General features: G+C 53.2%; 1 protein-coding gene across 7 annotated transcripts in view; it reads left to right on the top strand.

The window, feature by feature from the left end:
• SSH1 (slingshot protein phosphatase 1) overlaps nt 1-15,731 on the top strand; it is a 57,526-nt gene that overhangs the window by 21,899 nt on the left and 19,896 nt on the right. For 3 of the 7 annotated variants that reach the window (XM_039235859.1, XM_039235699.1, XM_039235627.1), the window contains 6 exons: nt 5,305-5,408; nt 9,390-9,454; nt 9,732-9,818; nt 9,910-10,031; nt 14,518-14,586; nt 15,664-15,729. In XM_039235859.1, coding sequence (XP_039091790.1) covers nt 5,305-5,408; nt 9,390-9,454; nt 9,732-9,818; nt 9,910-10,031; nt 14,518-14,586; nt 15,664-15,729 — 513 coding nt within the window. Of the gene's footprint in view, nt 1-5,304; nt 5,409-9,389; nt 9,455-9,731; nt 9,819-9,909; nt 10,032-14,517; nt 14,587-15,051; nt 15,168-15,663; nt 15,730-15,731 lie in introns of those variants that run through there. The other 4 variants (XM_039235939.1, XM_039235771.1, XM_039236019.1 and 1 more) reach the window with 3 other exon arrangements.

Below are 15,731 nucleotides of genomic sequence, written 5' to 3'. Positions count from 1 at the left end.
TTGGAGAAGGTGACGCTTGCCCTGCAGAGCTCAGGGAGCCCCCCACACACGGCTGGCTCCCGGCAAATGACAGTGCCATTGATGAGAAGCCTGCCCTGTGAGCCCTTCTCAGCCAGCGGGGCCGTGCTGCCCACAGAACTCCTTGCCCCGGTTCCCATCCAGTCTGCAAGGACCAGGCACTGTGCCCTGCCCCACATCGGGGTGGTGGCAGCAGGCAGGGGACTGTGGTGGCCCCCCTCGGCCTTCTGCTTGCCCCCAGGGCCGCTAGGAGAGCTCTGGCCCCAAGTCTTCTCCTCAGGGAGTCCTGTTTCCCTGAATTAGCCTGCCCTCTGTGTCCTTTGCACTGACCTTCCACCTGCTGGGGAGAAGGGCTACGGACGGGATCCTGGCTTCTCAGTGACGTGTGCTTTACTGGGACCGGAGCCGCCAGGGCAGGCAGAGATGGGTGACGTCAGGGTACCGGCTCTGATTCTCACTCGGGACTGTCAGGGGACCACATAGGGTCTAGTCCCAACTCATAAAGAGGCCGTGTCCCCAGGCAGGCTGTAGTTGGCCCCCCTGCAGCATATCTGTGTTATGGGTCCCACTCATCTCTCTTGTGAGGATTAATTCATCCTCTGGGAACCAGGGGAAGCTTCCAGACAGGGCCTCCCCAAGGAGTGTTCCAAAGTGCCAGGTAGGTGCTCCCCTCTGAACACCAGCAAGGCCCCTTTCTTTGGGCACTTATCCCATTCTGTCCTGCACTGTGGCTACTCGTGTCCTTAATTTATTTCACCGGCCCAAAGAAGTGCTAAACACACTGGGCCGCCAGCTCCTGCAGGCGGGTTTCGGGTTTCAGGGTCCGTGCTAGGCCCTCGGGGACCTGCGCCTGCTTTACCCCTGCAGCCCTGCCCTGGGCAGCGTGTCTGCGGTTCTCTGAGCTCCGCCTGTGCGTGCAAACGGGGGTCCCTCTACCTGGATGCTCCCCTCACCCACTCACAGCCCCCCGTTTGTCCCTTCAGGCAGAAGTTAGCATGACTGAAGAATTTTCAGAATGTAAGACGCTGTGACCACATGGACTGACTGTGGCCGCTCCCACCGTTGGGTGACTGGGTGGTGATGTGACAGCAACAGGAGTCCCTCAGCCTGTCCACGTCAAGCAGAGCAGGGTCCTCACTGCCCCGGATTTGTTACTTGGTGGCCAGCTGTTTTCCCTTACAATTCGGAACACACACCCCGCGGCTTGTTCCTAAGGCCCCCAGAAAGCCGTGGGAGGAAAGTGATTACAGGAACTTCAGCTGTTTTGCGCGCTCTGAATGGTCCTCTTTCATCAGGATACACAGGGACAAGGGCCTTTTTAAACCCAAATATCAGGGGAAGACCAGAGTCCCACAAGAGCCATCTGCCCCCTGGGCGGGAACGTCATCGGACTCCCGGCCCCTTCCTTCCCGAGGGAGCACGAGGCAGGGCCTGGGGGCAGTCGGAGATGTGAACCGGGCTGTCATGAACCTTTTTTATTTCACTGACTTCTGCGTCTCCCTTCGGCCGGCTCCCACCTTCCGCTCTTCTGAGGTCTCCAGCCCAAATCAGTACGTACCACCGCCTGCTCTCTTTTTTCCTGCCACGGATCAGTTTCGGGGCTGTTCGTGCTCTGAGGGCTGGGGTTTTCCAAGAAGCACTGTTTGAGGCTTTTGTCTGTCCTTAGTGCCTTGTCGGAAACGAATCCTGCGTTGTCTCCTCAAACAGGCAGTTAGTTACCAGTGTTTGAGAACGTATTTATTTGTACTGTGGAGATAAAAGCATTGTGGGGGGCCGGGTAGGGAGGGCCGAGGCTGAACTTGTTTTTACTCTCCCATCAAGATCTGTCTTAAAGTGATGGCGAACACTCAGTTTTGTTTGTCACAGTCTGGCCTCTCTGGAACTTCAGGTATACTTTCTAGGACACCAGCATTTTGGGGGAGAGGGCTGGTTTTTCTGTGGTCGCAATGGTGTTTTGTGGGCCTGTACTTCCTCACCCCAAGAACCCACTAAAGCGGGTGTGCCATCCCCAAAAGGAATTATTTTCACTTTTTTTTTTGAGAGAGGGGGTGGGGGAGGGGCAGAGGGAGAGGGGGACAGAGGATTCGAAGCGGGCCCTGCCCTGACAGCAGCGAGCCAGATCTGGGGCTCAAACTCACAAACCGTGAGATCATGACCTGAGCTGAAGTCGGACGCTCAACCGACTGAGCCACCCAGGCGCCCCTCTAAAGTGAATTTCTTTTTTTTTTAAGTTAATTTTTTATTTATTTTTGAGAAAGAGAGAGCAAGCAAGGGAGGGGCAGAGAGAGAGACAGAATCCCAAGCAGGCTCTGCACTGTCAGCGCACAGCTGGATGTGGGGCTCTAACTCACGAACCATGAAATACCTAAAACCAAGAGCCACCCAGGTCCCCCTCCACGATGAATTTCTTAATGGACATCCCCAGTGCTGTTCCATTAGGCTCACGAATCGCTTCTCGGTATTAGAAGCCTGGCACAGAAGCCTGGCACAGACCCCACGGAGCCCTGGCAGCGGGAAATCATGTTCCCATCAGCCACCCAGAGGGCGCATGAGGCTCAGGGCCTGCAGTGAGCTCAGAGCAAAAGACAGGAAACAGAGTCACAAGAAAGATCTGCATTTTGTTTCATAAATCCTGTGGCTGCCCACGCTCTACAGCCTCTTGGCCCCAAAGTCATTGCATGTGGTCACCCTCATGCCGTGTCTGCTTACTGTCCCCCAGATGCAGGGCAGCCGGCTCACAGGCCCCGGAGAGAGAATGTGCTTTGTGGGCTTCCCGCAGCTTTCAGTCTTGCTCTTTACAGTAGACGCCAGCACCTGATTGCCCGAGGACAGAGGCAGTGTTCCGAGGGCCCCCATCGCACAGGCCCCTGACTTCATATATAGATGGGAGGCTGATTCTTTCTGTCACAGGAACACTGAGGGACCACCGGCCTTGTAAGCAGTGACGATCACAGGGTAAAACCAGCCTGTTCTTTTGCATTGTTCCCCCCTTTTTTTTTCCCCAAAGGAAATGTAAGGGAAGCCAAGGGGAATTTTTGCCCATGATTTCCAAGGCAAAGATCACTATTAATGGCTGGCTCTTTCCAGTGTTCAGGCTTCTGGTCAGTATGGATATTTTTTCTTCCCCCCTCCCCCTCTTTTTTTTTTAACTGATGAACAAAAAGTGGTTGATGTTGCTTTGCTTTGTGAAGATTTTGCCTGGCTCCTTCTGTGAACCGATGGTGGGTTTGTAAGTTTCGTGGGCAGCCCTTTAAAATTTTGATGAGGATAAGTAGTAAGTGATCTGCATCGAAACAGAATAGTTCTGAAAATAAAGTTGGAACATTTTCAAGAAGGAGAGAGTGACAAGTTTTAGGGGTAGGGGAGTGTTGGGCCCTTCCACAACCTGCTAAAATAAGAGCTTGGGTTTTAAATTGGCCAGACGGGCACTGAAGAGCTTGTTGTCTCCGTCGGTGAAACTGAACTAAGGAAAGGATGCTCCTTATTTCATTCAGTTTTTTTTTTTTTTTTTTTTTTTTTAAGATTTTATTTTTGAATAATCTCTTTGCCCAACCTGGGGTTTGAATTTACAACCCAAGATCAAGAGTCACGTGCTCTACCGACAGAGTCAGCCAGGCGCCCCCTTCTTTCAGTATTTATAGTCCCAGGCTCCCCAACCCTTGACACTGGCAGCACAGACATACAGCTGATAGAGCGGAAAGAGTGGCTTGTAAGCGGAGAGAAGTTATGCGGGTGTAAAGGAGCGGGATTATGAAATCTACAAAGCCAGGTGTCAGTGACTCCGAGGGCGCACTCAGCCTTATTGCTTTGATCAGTCGCTGTTTTTAGCGTGAGAATTCAACCAGCAAGAGTCACAGATTTCATTGTGGACTTCGTATTATGGAAGATCACGGGCTTTCTGGTTCCAGGAGCCGCTGAGTTCCATGTGGTGAGTTTTTGTAGCACCTGGTATATTAGACCTAGCTGAGCTTTTTATTCCAGCCTTTAGAACATTTAACTACTCTTGGGAGACGTCTGGGGTGAAGGTGATCTTGGTTTTGTTTTTTTTTCTGTTTACAGAAAACGTCCCCGTATTTCGATCAGTAATCGATTTGCTTTCTGTTAACACACACACACACACACACAGTGCTACTTTTTCTTAGAGACTTTCCTTTTAAATCATTTATATGTTAATTGGTTGCTAAAGAGAGAATCAATGATTTTTTGCAGTTCCCTAAACTGTGAACCGTGATCCTTCACAAAACTAATAGAGATAAAATGCTTTTTTATTATAATGGGTGTGGTACAGATCTTCTACTACTCTGAAAATCAAATAAAAAAGAATCACTTAAAAAAGTTAATATTTGCTCAGTACAAAAAATTCAGAAGATACTAAAAACTAAAAAGAAGATAATCCTAGGTGATCCACCCTCCACACACACACACACACACACACACACACCCCGCCCCACGAAAACCACTGTTAATAATTTTGGTGTATTTTATGGATAATTTTCAGCATTAATGATATTTTTGAATAATTGGTAGTAACTAGTAGTTCATACAGTCTAAAGATTTTTTTCTGAGAGTCGCCAACAGTCTAAAGATTTTTTTCTGATAGCTGCCAAATCACAAAGATGAAATTTTTAAAATTTAAATTGTAACTTTTTGAGTTGTGTGTTGAATGTAAACGTTATTGCTGGTTAAATAACAAAGACCAAAGATCCTTTCTGCTGAGAGATTCTTTGTGTCAACTGGAAGTTTTCTATAGCAGTAGGGACACAGTCCCCTTGACTAAGTTAAATCACAGGTCATTAAGCCACCCACTTGCAAACCAGCGGTGAAAGTATAATTTCCTCTTCTTTATATTCCATGAAGGGAAGGCACCAAGACCAGTCAAGCTGTCTTAAGTCAGGGAGTTAGAAACAAAGATTGCACAGAACATGGTGAAAAATTCACAGAGGGACTCATCGCCCCCACCTCCGTCAGAGAGCTGGTCTCTATTTTTAGAAGACTTGGTGCTATGGGGAGATCGTTCGCAGTACCCCACAGGAAGGGAGCTCTCGGCCTTGCAAGAGCCCGGAGAACCTTGCAGCAGAAGCGTGATCTCCTCACACAGAGTCTCAGCAGCAGGCCTGTGGCAGAGGTTGGGGAGAGTGCCGTGTGACATGGTCAGACAAGCTGTGACGTCCCCATTGCATCTTATGCACCGTCTGTCCACGCTACAGCGTTTCCTCTGCTGCATGTCTTTGCCCATTTTCCTCTCTGAATCCCAGCCTGACTGTGCTCTGGTTTTATTCTTCCCAGCTTAAGTGAGAGCTTTTTCATGGTGAAAGGAGCGGCCCTCTTCTTACAACAGGGAAACAGCCCTCAAAGCCAGCGAAGTCTTCAGCATCCCCACAAGCATGCAGGTAAATTGAGGTTCTCACATTGGAACTTACTTTCCGTGCAGTGGAGGAACCCTCCATGACTGGTGGTGAGCAGTTGGCTGGCTTTCAAGGCCAGAGAAACAGCAGAACGTGGCCTGGTGCGAGGGAGAAGCCCTTTTCCTGAGCAGGCAGGCCAGGCGGGTCCTCCAGGTGGGCCCGGCAGCCAGTGACCCTTCGACCATGCGTGTCCACGGAAGCAGTAAGGCAGTCGGCAGCGTTCCGTCCGGGTGCAGATTCCCCACTCCCGGTTTATCAGTTAACTACAGATTTCAAGTTGCCATAGGATTTTCTTTAACAAGGGCACCAGAGCCTGTGGCAGCCAGATGTTGTCCCCTTGGAGATAACCGCCTTGGGATGCTGTGTGCCTCCTTGAAGGACACTGCTCCTGTCCCCGAGTCTGGACAGCTTTCATTTGGAGGACTTCTCGGCGAGTCTTTGTCAAACGTTGGGGGCGGGGGGAGGCAGGAGAAGACTATTACTGAACAGTGGCTTTGGTTTTTGGACGTAGACAGGAAGTGATAAAGTGGGGCTCAAACCCGGCATCCATTTAGGTGCAAGAGCACATGAAAAAGAAATGCTTATGTAGCCATAGGACCAGGTTTCATAGGTGATTTAACTCTGAAACCGAAGGCAGTTTGAAAAGAGGAGTCAGAAACCATTGGGTACAAGCAGATCTTTGTAACAGGTCCGGCGCCTCTGCGGGCGCTTCTGGACAGGCGGCGCACACCTCCGTGCTACCTGCAGAGGCCTGGGACTCTCGGAACACCAGCAGGGGACAGCAGCTGCGGCCCTTTTTCTTGACACTGTGATCGCTCTGTCTCCGACCTTGAGTCCTCCAGCCTCATTTTGGATCCGAGTGCCTGTGTTCAAATTTCATGTCTTAACAGCAAACAGCAAGCAAGGCTCAGTCAGTATTTTCCTCGTACGAATACGTGGACTCAAGATTTGGCTCTGATTTAATCTCAGAAGATAGTCTGAGATCTGCACAAGGAGGCAGTGTGTTTGGGGGCAAGAATGCGTGTCTTGGAGCCAGACAGTCATGGCTTCTGATCCCAGTTGTACAACTTACTGAGCAGTCACGGTTGACTTCTGAGCCTCAGTTGCCTGATCTTTACAACGGGCCCCAAGTACTGGTAACTCAGACAGGATGGAATGTAAGATGTATGGGCGCCCTGTGTCTGGTAGCTGTGATTGTCACAACAGTGGTAGCGAGGACAGTAACACTACAAACAGAACCTTCTTTCTTGAACCTGTTCATAGTTCTGCCCTGTCAGGAACGTAACCGTTGTTCGTGTCTTAACACAGAGCGGGAGTTCACCCTTCCCATAAAACGTCCCCACCCTCTGATTCAGTGTTTTCACACTCTGCGTGAGCTCGGGGAAGGAAGTGCAAAGCCACGTAACAGTCAGGCTGGTTCATGCATCTCTGGAAGGTCCAGGAGAGTAGAAAGAAGGCCACAGGCTTTGTGGCTCTTCTGCCCCTGACGTCTGGAATGACCGATGAACTCAATGAGCTCAGGAAGGCAGAGAGAGGGACTGCGACTGTCTCAGTAAGTGAACCTAGGGCAGGCACAGGCTGGACTGGACGTCAATTCCTGTTTTTCTAGAATTACTGTGTAGTGCCGTGGATGAGCCACAGTCCCATCCATAATCACGCAGAGCAGAGCACATGTCATGCTTAATTCTGCCCGTGCAAAGGTCGTCCGGGTTGTTGTAGCCGGTCCTCAGTGTGAGACTCTTGCTCGAGGCCTGTACTTGAGGCTTATGTTCTCCGATCTTTTCGCAAGTGCTGAGTGAACACTTCCAACATACAGAGACAGTGTGTGGAAGGCGGCCTGCGGCTGGCAGTTCTGTCGGTCAGCAGTTCCACAGGCCGCTCCCACTGAAAGGAGCCTGTCTGTGTGAAAATGTCCCTTTCATTTAGGCACGCGTCAGACAAAGGGGCTTGTTTTTGCGTTCCTCTGTGTGCCTCCATGACTCGGGGTGGGGGGTGGGGGTGTGCAGGCGAGCCCAGAACCAACGGGTGGTTTTGGGGCGTTGGGGCCACACCAGGCGAGGGTGCTGTTGTAGAGGGAGGGGGATGGGGACGGGGAGCTCCTTCTCCTCCTTTCATGTGACCTGTCACCTGCCAGTCATCCCTTATGGAAAGCAGTGCCGGTGTGGGGTGCAGTCCTGTAAGGGGGAGAGCAGACGAGGTGGGCAAGCTTCTGACGACCGGAGTCCTCTCTGGGGCAGGACATACAAGTCGCATATCACCTGCCCTAAAATGTAAAAGATGGTTCTGCAGGAGAAATGAACCCAGTGTATGCATCCTTCTCGGATTCTGGCTGTGACCTGTAGGTTCATTTCTTTTTAAAGATAACTGTTTCTTCAGGATGTTGCACAAATCAGAATTAATACAGATCTACCTCACTCGTCCAGCATCTTTGCAGATGAACCTTTCCTTCCGAAAGAAATGGTAACAGAAATGTACAAGCCAGGAAGAAGGCTATGTCAGATCCCCACTTGCTGCTTCCTGATTAGGAACCTCAGTTAGGGGCCCCGTGCCTGGAACACACAGCTTCTTTGCAGCTGCATTGATCCTCCGTCTGTGCAGACTCACCGTCTCTGAGGAGCTTTGGTCCCTCCACTCCAGCTCAGAGGCACCTCCTGGACCTGGGGCTGCCCAGAGAAGCTAGAAGCTCTGGATGACTGCCTTTATAAAGTAGTACGGCTTTATTGAATTCAGTTGTAGAGTGAGAGATGTTTGTATAAACTGTTGTGAAAATGGGTGACAGCCTCAGGCCATGGGCAGCCACCAGTAGCCTCCATAACATTTTATGATCTCTGGAGTTGCTTGGGTAATCATCAGTGAGCCAGTGGGCAGAAATAATGATGAGCGTAATGATCAGAAGGAGGCCCGAGACTAGGGCCCAGATGTGCAGGCACTTGGCAGTGGAGGCGTAGGCCTGGGCACTGCTCACATCACCTGCTGTCCTCCGGTCCCCAGACTTCCCAGAGTAGGTGACTGACACAGGGACCTGGTTTCGTGGTTGGGCGTGGAGGTCTTGCTGTGGATGTTGATCGTCACTGGGGCCGAGCTCTGGGGCGCCCCGAGGACAGCCACTTTGTGCTCCTCCTTGAGCATCTCAGGTCGGGGGGCTGCCATTGTGGGCGCCAGGGAACGAGGGTGGGGAATAGCTATCAAGACGACAGAACTTATAGTAAGAGAAGAGAAAATGACAGCGCTCGCTGTCAATTCAGAATGCCTTTCTGGACACCCAACAAGTACCTGCTCTCTGTGGTCACTTGACTTACTTCCCCTCTAGGTTGTAGAAGTACTCTGTGTCTTGTGGAGGATGCAGGAGAGTGTAAACAGGAAAAATGACCTCCAGACCCTTCTCTTTCACACCAACTCTTAGCAAAACCCCTGCCCTAGCCCTGTCTGTAGTTTCTGCAAAGTAACATTTGTTTGAACTTGGTAACATCTTTCTTTCTTTCAAGAGTAGGGGAGGGGCAGAGAGAGAGAAAGAAAGAGAGAGAAAGAATCCCAAGCAGACTCTGCATTGTCAGTGCTGAGCTCGATGCGGGCCCCGAACCCACAAACCATGAAATCATGACCTGAGCCAAAGTCGGACACTTAACCGACTGAGCCACCCAGGCGCCCCTGAACTTGATAACATTGCTCCTCTGGGGCTTGTCTGTATACTCTACATCTTGTATTTGAAAAGCCCATATTGTAAGCATTTCAGAAGATAAAAGCAACTTCTAAAAACATGGCAGTCAGCCAGATGGCCCCATCCTCCCAGGCAGCATTCAGGTGAGGAGGAAGAGAAATCGAGCCTCTTGGTCTCTGGGACAGTTCTCGTGTGGTGTGGGAGGAGAGATTTTGACTCCTCAGTCTTCTCCCGTTAACATCATCAGCTTCTTGCAGGTTTCTGCCTAGGTGGATGGGCGACCTGCTAACTCTTTATTGGTCCAACAGGTGACTTGCCCCAACATCTTCAAATAATGATCAACCTCCTTCGTTGTGAAGATCGGATCAAGCTGGTAAGAAGAGACGAAAGTACCAAGTGTTAATTTTTAATTGTGCGATTTGGTAGGGAATTAGGAGCAGTGGGAGGTGGGAGATTTCTGTGTTGCAGCAAATTCTCTCCCCACCCCCACCATACTTCACAAAAGCCAAAGCCGGGTTTGCTCATCATCACCCACAGCGTCCAGAGAAAGGATGCATTCGGTGTCTGGGTCATTCTGTGCTGGGTTGAGATTTTCAGTCTCTGGATTTTATCTGTTCACCCATTTGACCAACTCTGGGGGATCTCCGCAGAGCCAAGCACTGTCCCTCATGCATGGATATGAACAAGACATGAGAATTAAGAATCTCATCTTAATTCCAGAACTCACAGGGGGAAAGGTAGAAAACAAAAGTCCTTGATGTTGATTTGGTGACGGAAGGGGCCACCATCTGGAAACGCAGGCGAGTAAGGACGTCTTTGCCTGTCTAGGCCGTGCGCTTGGAGAGCGCCTGGGCGGAGCGGGTCCGGTACATGGTGGTGGTGGACAGCAGCGGGCGCCAGGACACGGAGGAGAGTATCTTGCTGGGAGTCGACTTTTCCAGTAAGGAAAGGTGAGTCTGGTGGGGCGGTGCTTCCCCTCTGTGGGGGGTGGAGACAAGGGTTGCTGCTGGAGAAAGGTTTCCGTGGTCCTGTCTCCGTGGGAAATGATGGTGGGATGGGATGATCGGTGCGGGGTGGGGGTGGCCAGGCACGCAGAACAGTAGAGCACACCATTCAGCCCTTGTGCCCTGGGCACTGTGCTAGGTCCAGCCTCTGCTCTCAGCTCTGGGTCTAAGGAAAATCACCCTGGGCTTGGAGGTTTACCACTCACTGGGCACTATCGGGGTACCTTAGAAGAGAGCACCTTAGCCAGGAAGGCTTCCTGAAGGAGGTGACAGCTGTGGACAACACTGACCACCCAGTAAGGCAGGGAGGGTGCCCTCCAGACGGGCCCGTGCTGAAGTCTGGGAGTGATAGGCATCACGTCGAGCACCTGACCCCGTATTACTGTCCCAAGTGGATTCCCAAGTACTTGCTGACGGGTCCTTGGTCAGAAGCTTGAAGAGAGGTTTGGAATTGCCCTGTAAGTGGAGGCCAAGTTAGTTGTATCATAGACCCCATTACGTCTGTGAAATGAGGGTCAACAGCTCTTCTCACATCTGGGATAAATGAGTATGTGTGAGACCGTTGTAGAACCCGGGTTTGTGAAAACCGGATTAAGATAGGTTCCCTCTAGTCATCATTTTTAATCTCATCTACCAAGGAAGGTGGGTGCGTTCTCCTGTGTATGAGGCAGCGGGCCAGATCCGTGGAGAACCAGCCGTACGCAGCTCCCCACCCCAGAGAACTGACACGCCTGGCGAGGAAGGAGCCACAACCAGATAGCAGGGGGGTGGGCTCAGTGATGGAGAGATGGGGGGGACCCTGGAGCGAGGTGGGCTCAGAAGTGGCAAGCCAGAGGCCTCTGCAGCCCGCGATGGCGAGCCCGGTCTCCAAGGGCAAGCGAGGCAGTTCAGGGGTAGGGGTGGAGCAGGGGGGCCATTCAGAGCGCATTGCAGGCAGAATCGATGGGAGGAGAGGAAGAGCCACAGAAGCAATGAGCGGCGTGGCAGCTGTGTGACCAAGTCTTGTTCCCTGGGAAAGCTGCCGTCATGAGTGACCGAGAGTTTATGGCTTGTTAACAAGTACAGGAGTGAAGAGGGAGGGCGTTTTTTTTTATGACCTCCTTCCCGGTACACGACAGCATTGTAAGAAAGTTTTGTGTGCTGCCATCTGCGGCCTTGGGCTGCTCGGGAAGTCGGACCCGGAAGCAGGCGTCACCTGACGGCTGTTAGGAGCTGAGCTATGAGGAGGCCCCTTGAAGACGAGACGGCCCATACTTCATGTCTCCTGATGCCCAGGCAGCCACTCTCGGAAGCAGGCTGAGCTCTGTGTTCCTGGGTCGTTGTTGGCAAGGTTGTGAAGCAGAGACGTCTCATGTCCAATGGTGTTGTGGAGTTTTTTTTATTTTTGAGAGAAACAGAGTGTGAGGTGGGGGCAAGGGCAGAGAGAGGGAGACACAGAATCCGAAGCAGGCTCCAGGCTCCGAGCTGTCAGCACAGAGCCCAGCGTGGGGCTCGAAGTCACAAGCGGTCAGATCGTGACCTGAGCTGAAGTTGGACGCTTAACCCATGAGCCCCGCAGGCGCCTGGTGTTGCAGTTATACTTGTTCCTCCAGCAAGTATATGCCTGCCTTTCCAAGTTCCTTCCGGGGCAGGATCCTTCATCACCATGCGGGGTCCATTCCAGGAACGCTCTTGGCCCTGCGCCAGGCCCTACCTTCGTGTGGAATGCGCCTCTCATCTCCCCCCAAACCGCTGGAGTTGCCGGGAGGCTTCCGTGGGGAGCGCAGTGCAGTGGCCACAGCACGGCCTCGGCGCCTCCTCGAACCCTTAGACCGCCCTGTGGATTGGCCGCCCTGCCTCCGGTTTCACACACGAGGACTCCGGCTCGTGGACTGCTCTGGTTACAAGGCTGTCCTCCTGGTGGGAGCAGGGCCTCAGAGCTGGGCCTTTTGGTGTAGACTTGCAGTGTAGACCCCACACTTCCATAGACCACACAGCTCTCCTCTACACCCTGTTCTGAGTTTGCTCACAGACGAGCCTGCAAACGAACTCCCGTCCTGTGTGCGCAGCACCCTGCCTGGTGCCGGGGCCACATCAGTGACAGAGCCCCCGCCTCTGCTCTCGACCACACAGTCTGGAGGCTGTGACCTGAGCACTAGACACGTCTGCGTGCCCTTCCACACCGCCCTCCACAGTTGCAGCAGCCCCAGGCCTGTGGCTGGGAGGCACCAGGAGGGGGGTGCCTGGAGGCTGCTGGGGCAAGCAGGGGCCTGGGGTGACAGGCACTGAGGGGCCCTTGCTGGGGTCAGCCTGAGCCCTACCCCGCACCGGTAGGCCTTCTGCGCTGACCGGGCACTGGGCACTTTTCCTCAGTCCTGGCTTGAAAGCAAAGCCCTGCTCCTTACCGAGGCTTTTGGCCCTGCTGACAGCATGATATGCTTGCTCTTTTTAAATCCCTGACTTGAGATTTTGCTTCCTTATTCTTAAAAGAGGGAGAGATGGGAATTGCCCACAGGGGCACCTGCAGGGGGTTCCTGTGAGAAGATGTGCAGGTGCGGTGTTGGAGGGGACAACATGTGCTGGTGGCGGCCCTGAGGCTCCCAAGAGCTCCTTCAGAGCCCTCCGTGTGCCCCCTTGGAGACCGGAGCAGCCACCCCCATGTTCCATGGCGCACTGTTTTGTCTGGGACCCAGGGCACTTGGAGCGCCACAGGAGCACCCGGCCACACTGCCCTTGTTGGTCTCGAGCAATCTGTGAAGGGCTTCCACCGTTCCCTTGAGTCCGCACTGGCCCAGCCGGCCCTCTATTCCTGCCTCGCAGGCCCCAGGGACTTGACACTGCCTTCTCCTCCAGCTGCCCCTGCCCACCCTGTCCTTCAAGATCATTCTTCCTTTAAAAGACCCCACTTGCCATATGTGCAAGCGCGCAGGCCCTCCTTCGCTGTAGAAATTTGACTGTCAGTCCCTGCACGACTCCTGGAAACTCACAGAATAACAGATCAGGAAGAGTTGTTAGGTCGTATCATGGTCCCTGCTCGTGCTCTTGATTGTACGGCGGGAGCCTGAGTACAAGTGCTCCGTGGACTTGGCCCCTCGCACGTGGCACTCACTGGGCTCTCCCCCATCTCTGCAATCCAGAGAGGCCAGCTTAGATGCTGCCCTTGCTTCGTCTCCACCGAAAGGCCCGCCTCTGCCCTGAGCCTGGGCCTTTGGCTCCAGTATTGCTCATAGCCTTCTGTTCCGTCTCCTCTCCTCATCACCAGCTCCCAGCGTCTGGTGAGTCATCAGTGCCCAAACGGGGCAAGCCTTCCAGGCCTGGCCACGTGTTCCCAGGGTTCCCTCTACCCTGGGCTTTCAGCATGTCGGTTTTGGGCTCTGAGGGGCCGGTCCACACTGACACAGCCAAGTAGCTCTGGGGCCCCACGAGACTGGGCATAAATTTTATTCTGTGGCTCTACAAGGAAATATAATTAGCCCATCAAGTACGGGTAGGAGTGCAGGGGTGGGGCCGGAGAATTTGCCTAACACAGAAGGCTGAGTCTAATTTGATATGAAGGGCTTGAAGCTACCTTCCCCACAGACAGAGAAGCCGAGGGTGGGAAGGGCCACACGGTCACCAGTGCTCAGGGTGAAGAGGGTCTGGGAGCTCAGTTCCTCATCCACAAGCACGTGAGCGTCGTGTCACTCCCAGGCGGTGACTAAGGGGGCAGAGGAGAACATTCTAGATCCCTGGAGGTTGTTGGAGTTGGCCTTGGCAGCTCTAGCAGTCTGTCACCAGCAGACCCTTGTGAATGCCTGAAGAATTTTCATAATAATCCAAGGGGACCCTCTGATAAAGCCCTTTCTTTCCCTCTGTGTTGTCCAGTGGTGCCTGTCCACAAAGTCATTAAGTGTCATTTCCCTGGTAGGTTGAGCAAAACAAAAGCAGATTAAGCTAATTTTTAAAACACAGCTATACAAAGGTACAGAGACCGAGGCCCGGAAATGAGTTCCAGTAACGGTGTTGGCACCCTCCCCACCCCCACCACCCTGGGACAGGAGGCCTGCTGGCTGCCACCACTCGCCTGCGTCCCCTGGAGGGTGTGTGGCCTCGTTCCAGGAGTGTACCAGCCGTCGGCAGCCTCACCCCCTGTGGCAGCGTGGGCGTGAGGGCAGCTGCTTGCTCTCTGTCCCCTTGAGAGCTCCAGCCGAGACCTGGGCCCCACCCACACTTGGGTGAGCTCAGAGTCCCCTGTGACTAGCTCCAAGTAGAGGTAACTGGTGACCCCCTCCAGTGAGGGCCCATCTGCAGACAGCCTGAGAGCTTCTCCCAGATACATGCGAAGTGGCCAGGCCCAGGTCAGGTGCTGGGTACCCCCTGCGCGCTGGCCAGGCAGGGAGAAGACAGAGAGGGAAGGCCGCGCTCAAGCGGGTGGACCCTAACTCCACGGCATCTGCTCTTTCCTCCCGAGTAGTAAGAGCTGCACCATCGGGATGGTTCTCCGGCTGTGGAGCGACACGAAAATCCACCTCGATGGAGATGGGTAAGGAGATCTCTTTAAATCTTGCGCTGTAGACTTTGAAACACCAGGCGGTGGGGGCACTGTTGGGTCACGTGTGTGCTGTGCTCCTTACATCGGGAGAAATAGCAACGCCCCTCAGCAAGCCACGCCAGGAAGGGGACGTTTTAGCATTGTGTCAGGGCGTTTGGGTCACAGAGTAGCAACAGAAGGGTATTTTCAGGAGATCCGCTGCCGTGTGATAGTCAAGGGCAACAGGCAGCAGATATTCACCCGTTTACCTCCATGTGTTAGATGAATATTCAGCATGCGCCCTCCACGTGGGGCTGGTCTCCAAGTCCACAGTTGGAAAGGACACAGCGGGAGCCCGTGGTCTGTGGGGTGCCGGGGAAGACAGACAGACAGGCAGCTGGCAAATGGAGCAGCGTGTCAGGTGCCTCTCTGGGGGCTGCAGAGGAGGAACCCTTCCGTTTGGCCTGGGCAGGTAAACAAGAGACGAAGAGCCATCGGGTCCCACATACATTTGCTTCCAAGGGAAGTACGCGGGTTCCACCATGAGTGCAAAGGAGCCGAGTAGAAGTTATCCCTCCTCTGAGATTCCAACGGTAAAAGTTACCTTGCCTCATAGTTAGCCTTCGGGGAGAAAAAGTAAAATGTGACCTTTTGGGGAGAGGGAAGGGAGAGGTAGGGTTATGGTTCTATTTTTTTCCTTCTTAACATTTTGCCTTCCGTAAGTATCTTTCCCACGCAATCGCGAAAGTAATGGACGGCACGCGGGGGGCAGGAAGTGGCCGCGGTGGCTGCTCGGACGGTGGCAGGAACGTGAACGAGATGGCGTCAGATGGCGTCGTTGCCCTCACCAGGCTTGGTGTTTCTGACAGACCTCGTGTAGCTGGGTTGAAAGTGGACGTTTGTTTTCGTTTTCTTTTTGTTTTTGTTTTTCGTACTGTGGCCCTTGTTGGACATGCGGGCCGGTAGTCCCTTATCAGAGAGCGCGAGACGCCCTCATCTGCAGGGTGTCCACATGGGCCACCATTTCGCTGTGGGTGCAGTGTCCCTTTTCTCACCACAGTCCCGTTCTTTTCTGTTTGTCTTTCTCAGGGGGTTCAGCGTCAGCACGGCAGGGCGGATGCACGTCTTCAAGCCCGTGTCTGTCCAGGCCATGTGGT

The sequence above is a fragment of the Hyaena hyaena genome, unplaced genomic scaffold, assembly GCF_003009895.1.
Source record: "Hyaena hyaena isolate Hyena2069 unplaced genomic scaffold, ASM300989v1 scaffold_0, whole genome shotgun sequence".
In the NCBI taxonomy this organism is placed as follows: domain Eukaryota; kingdom Metazoa; phylum Chordata; class Mammalia; order Carnivora; family Hyaenidae; genus Hyaena; species Hyaena hyaena.
The sequence above is the reverse complement of the archived record's forward strand: the minus strand, read 5'-3'. Positions and strand labels throughout refer to the sequence as shown.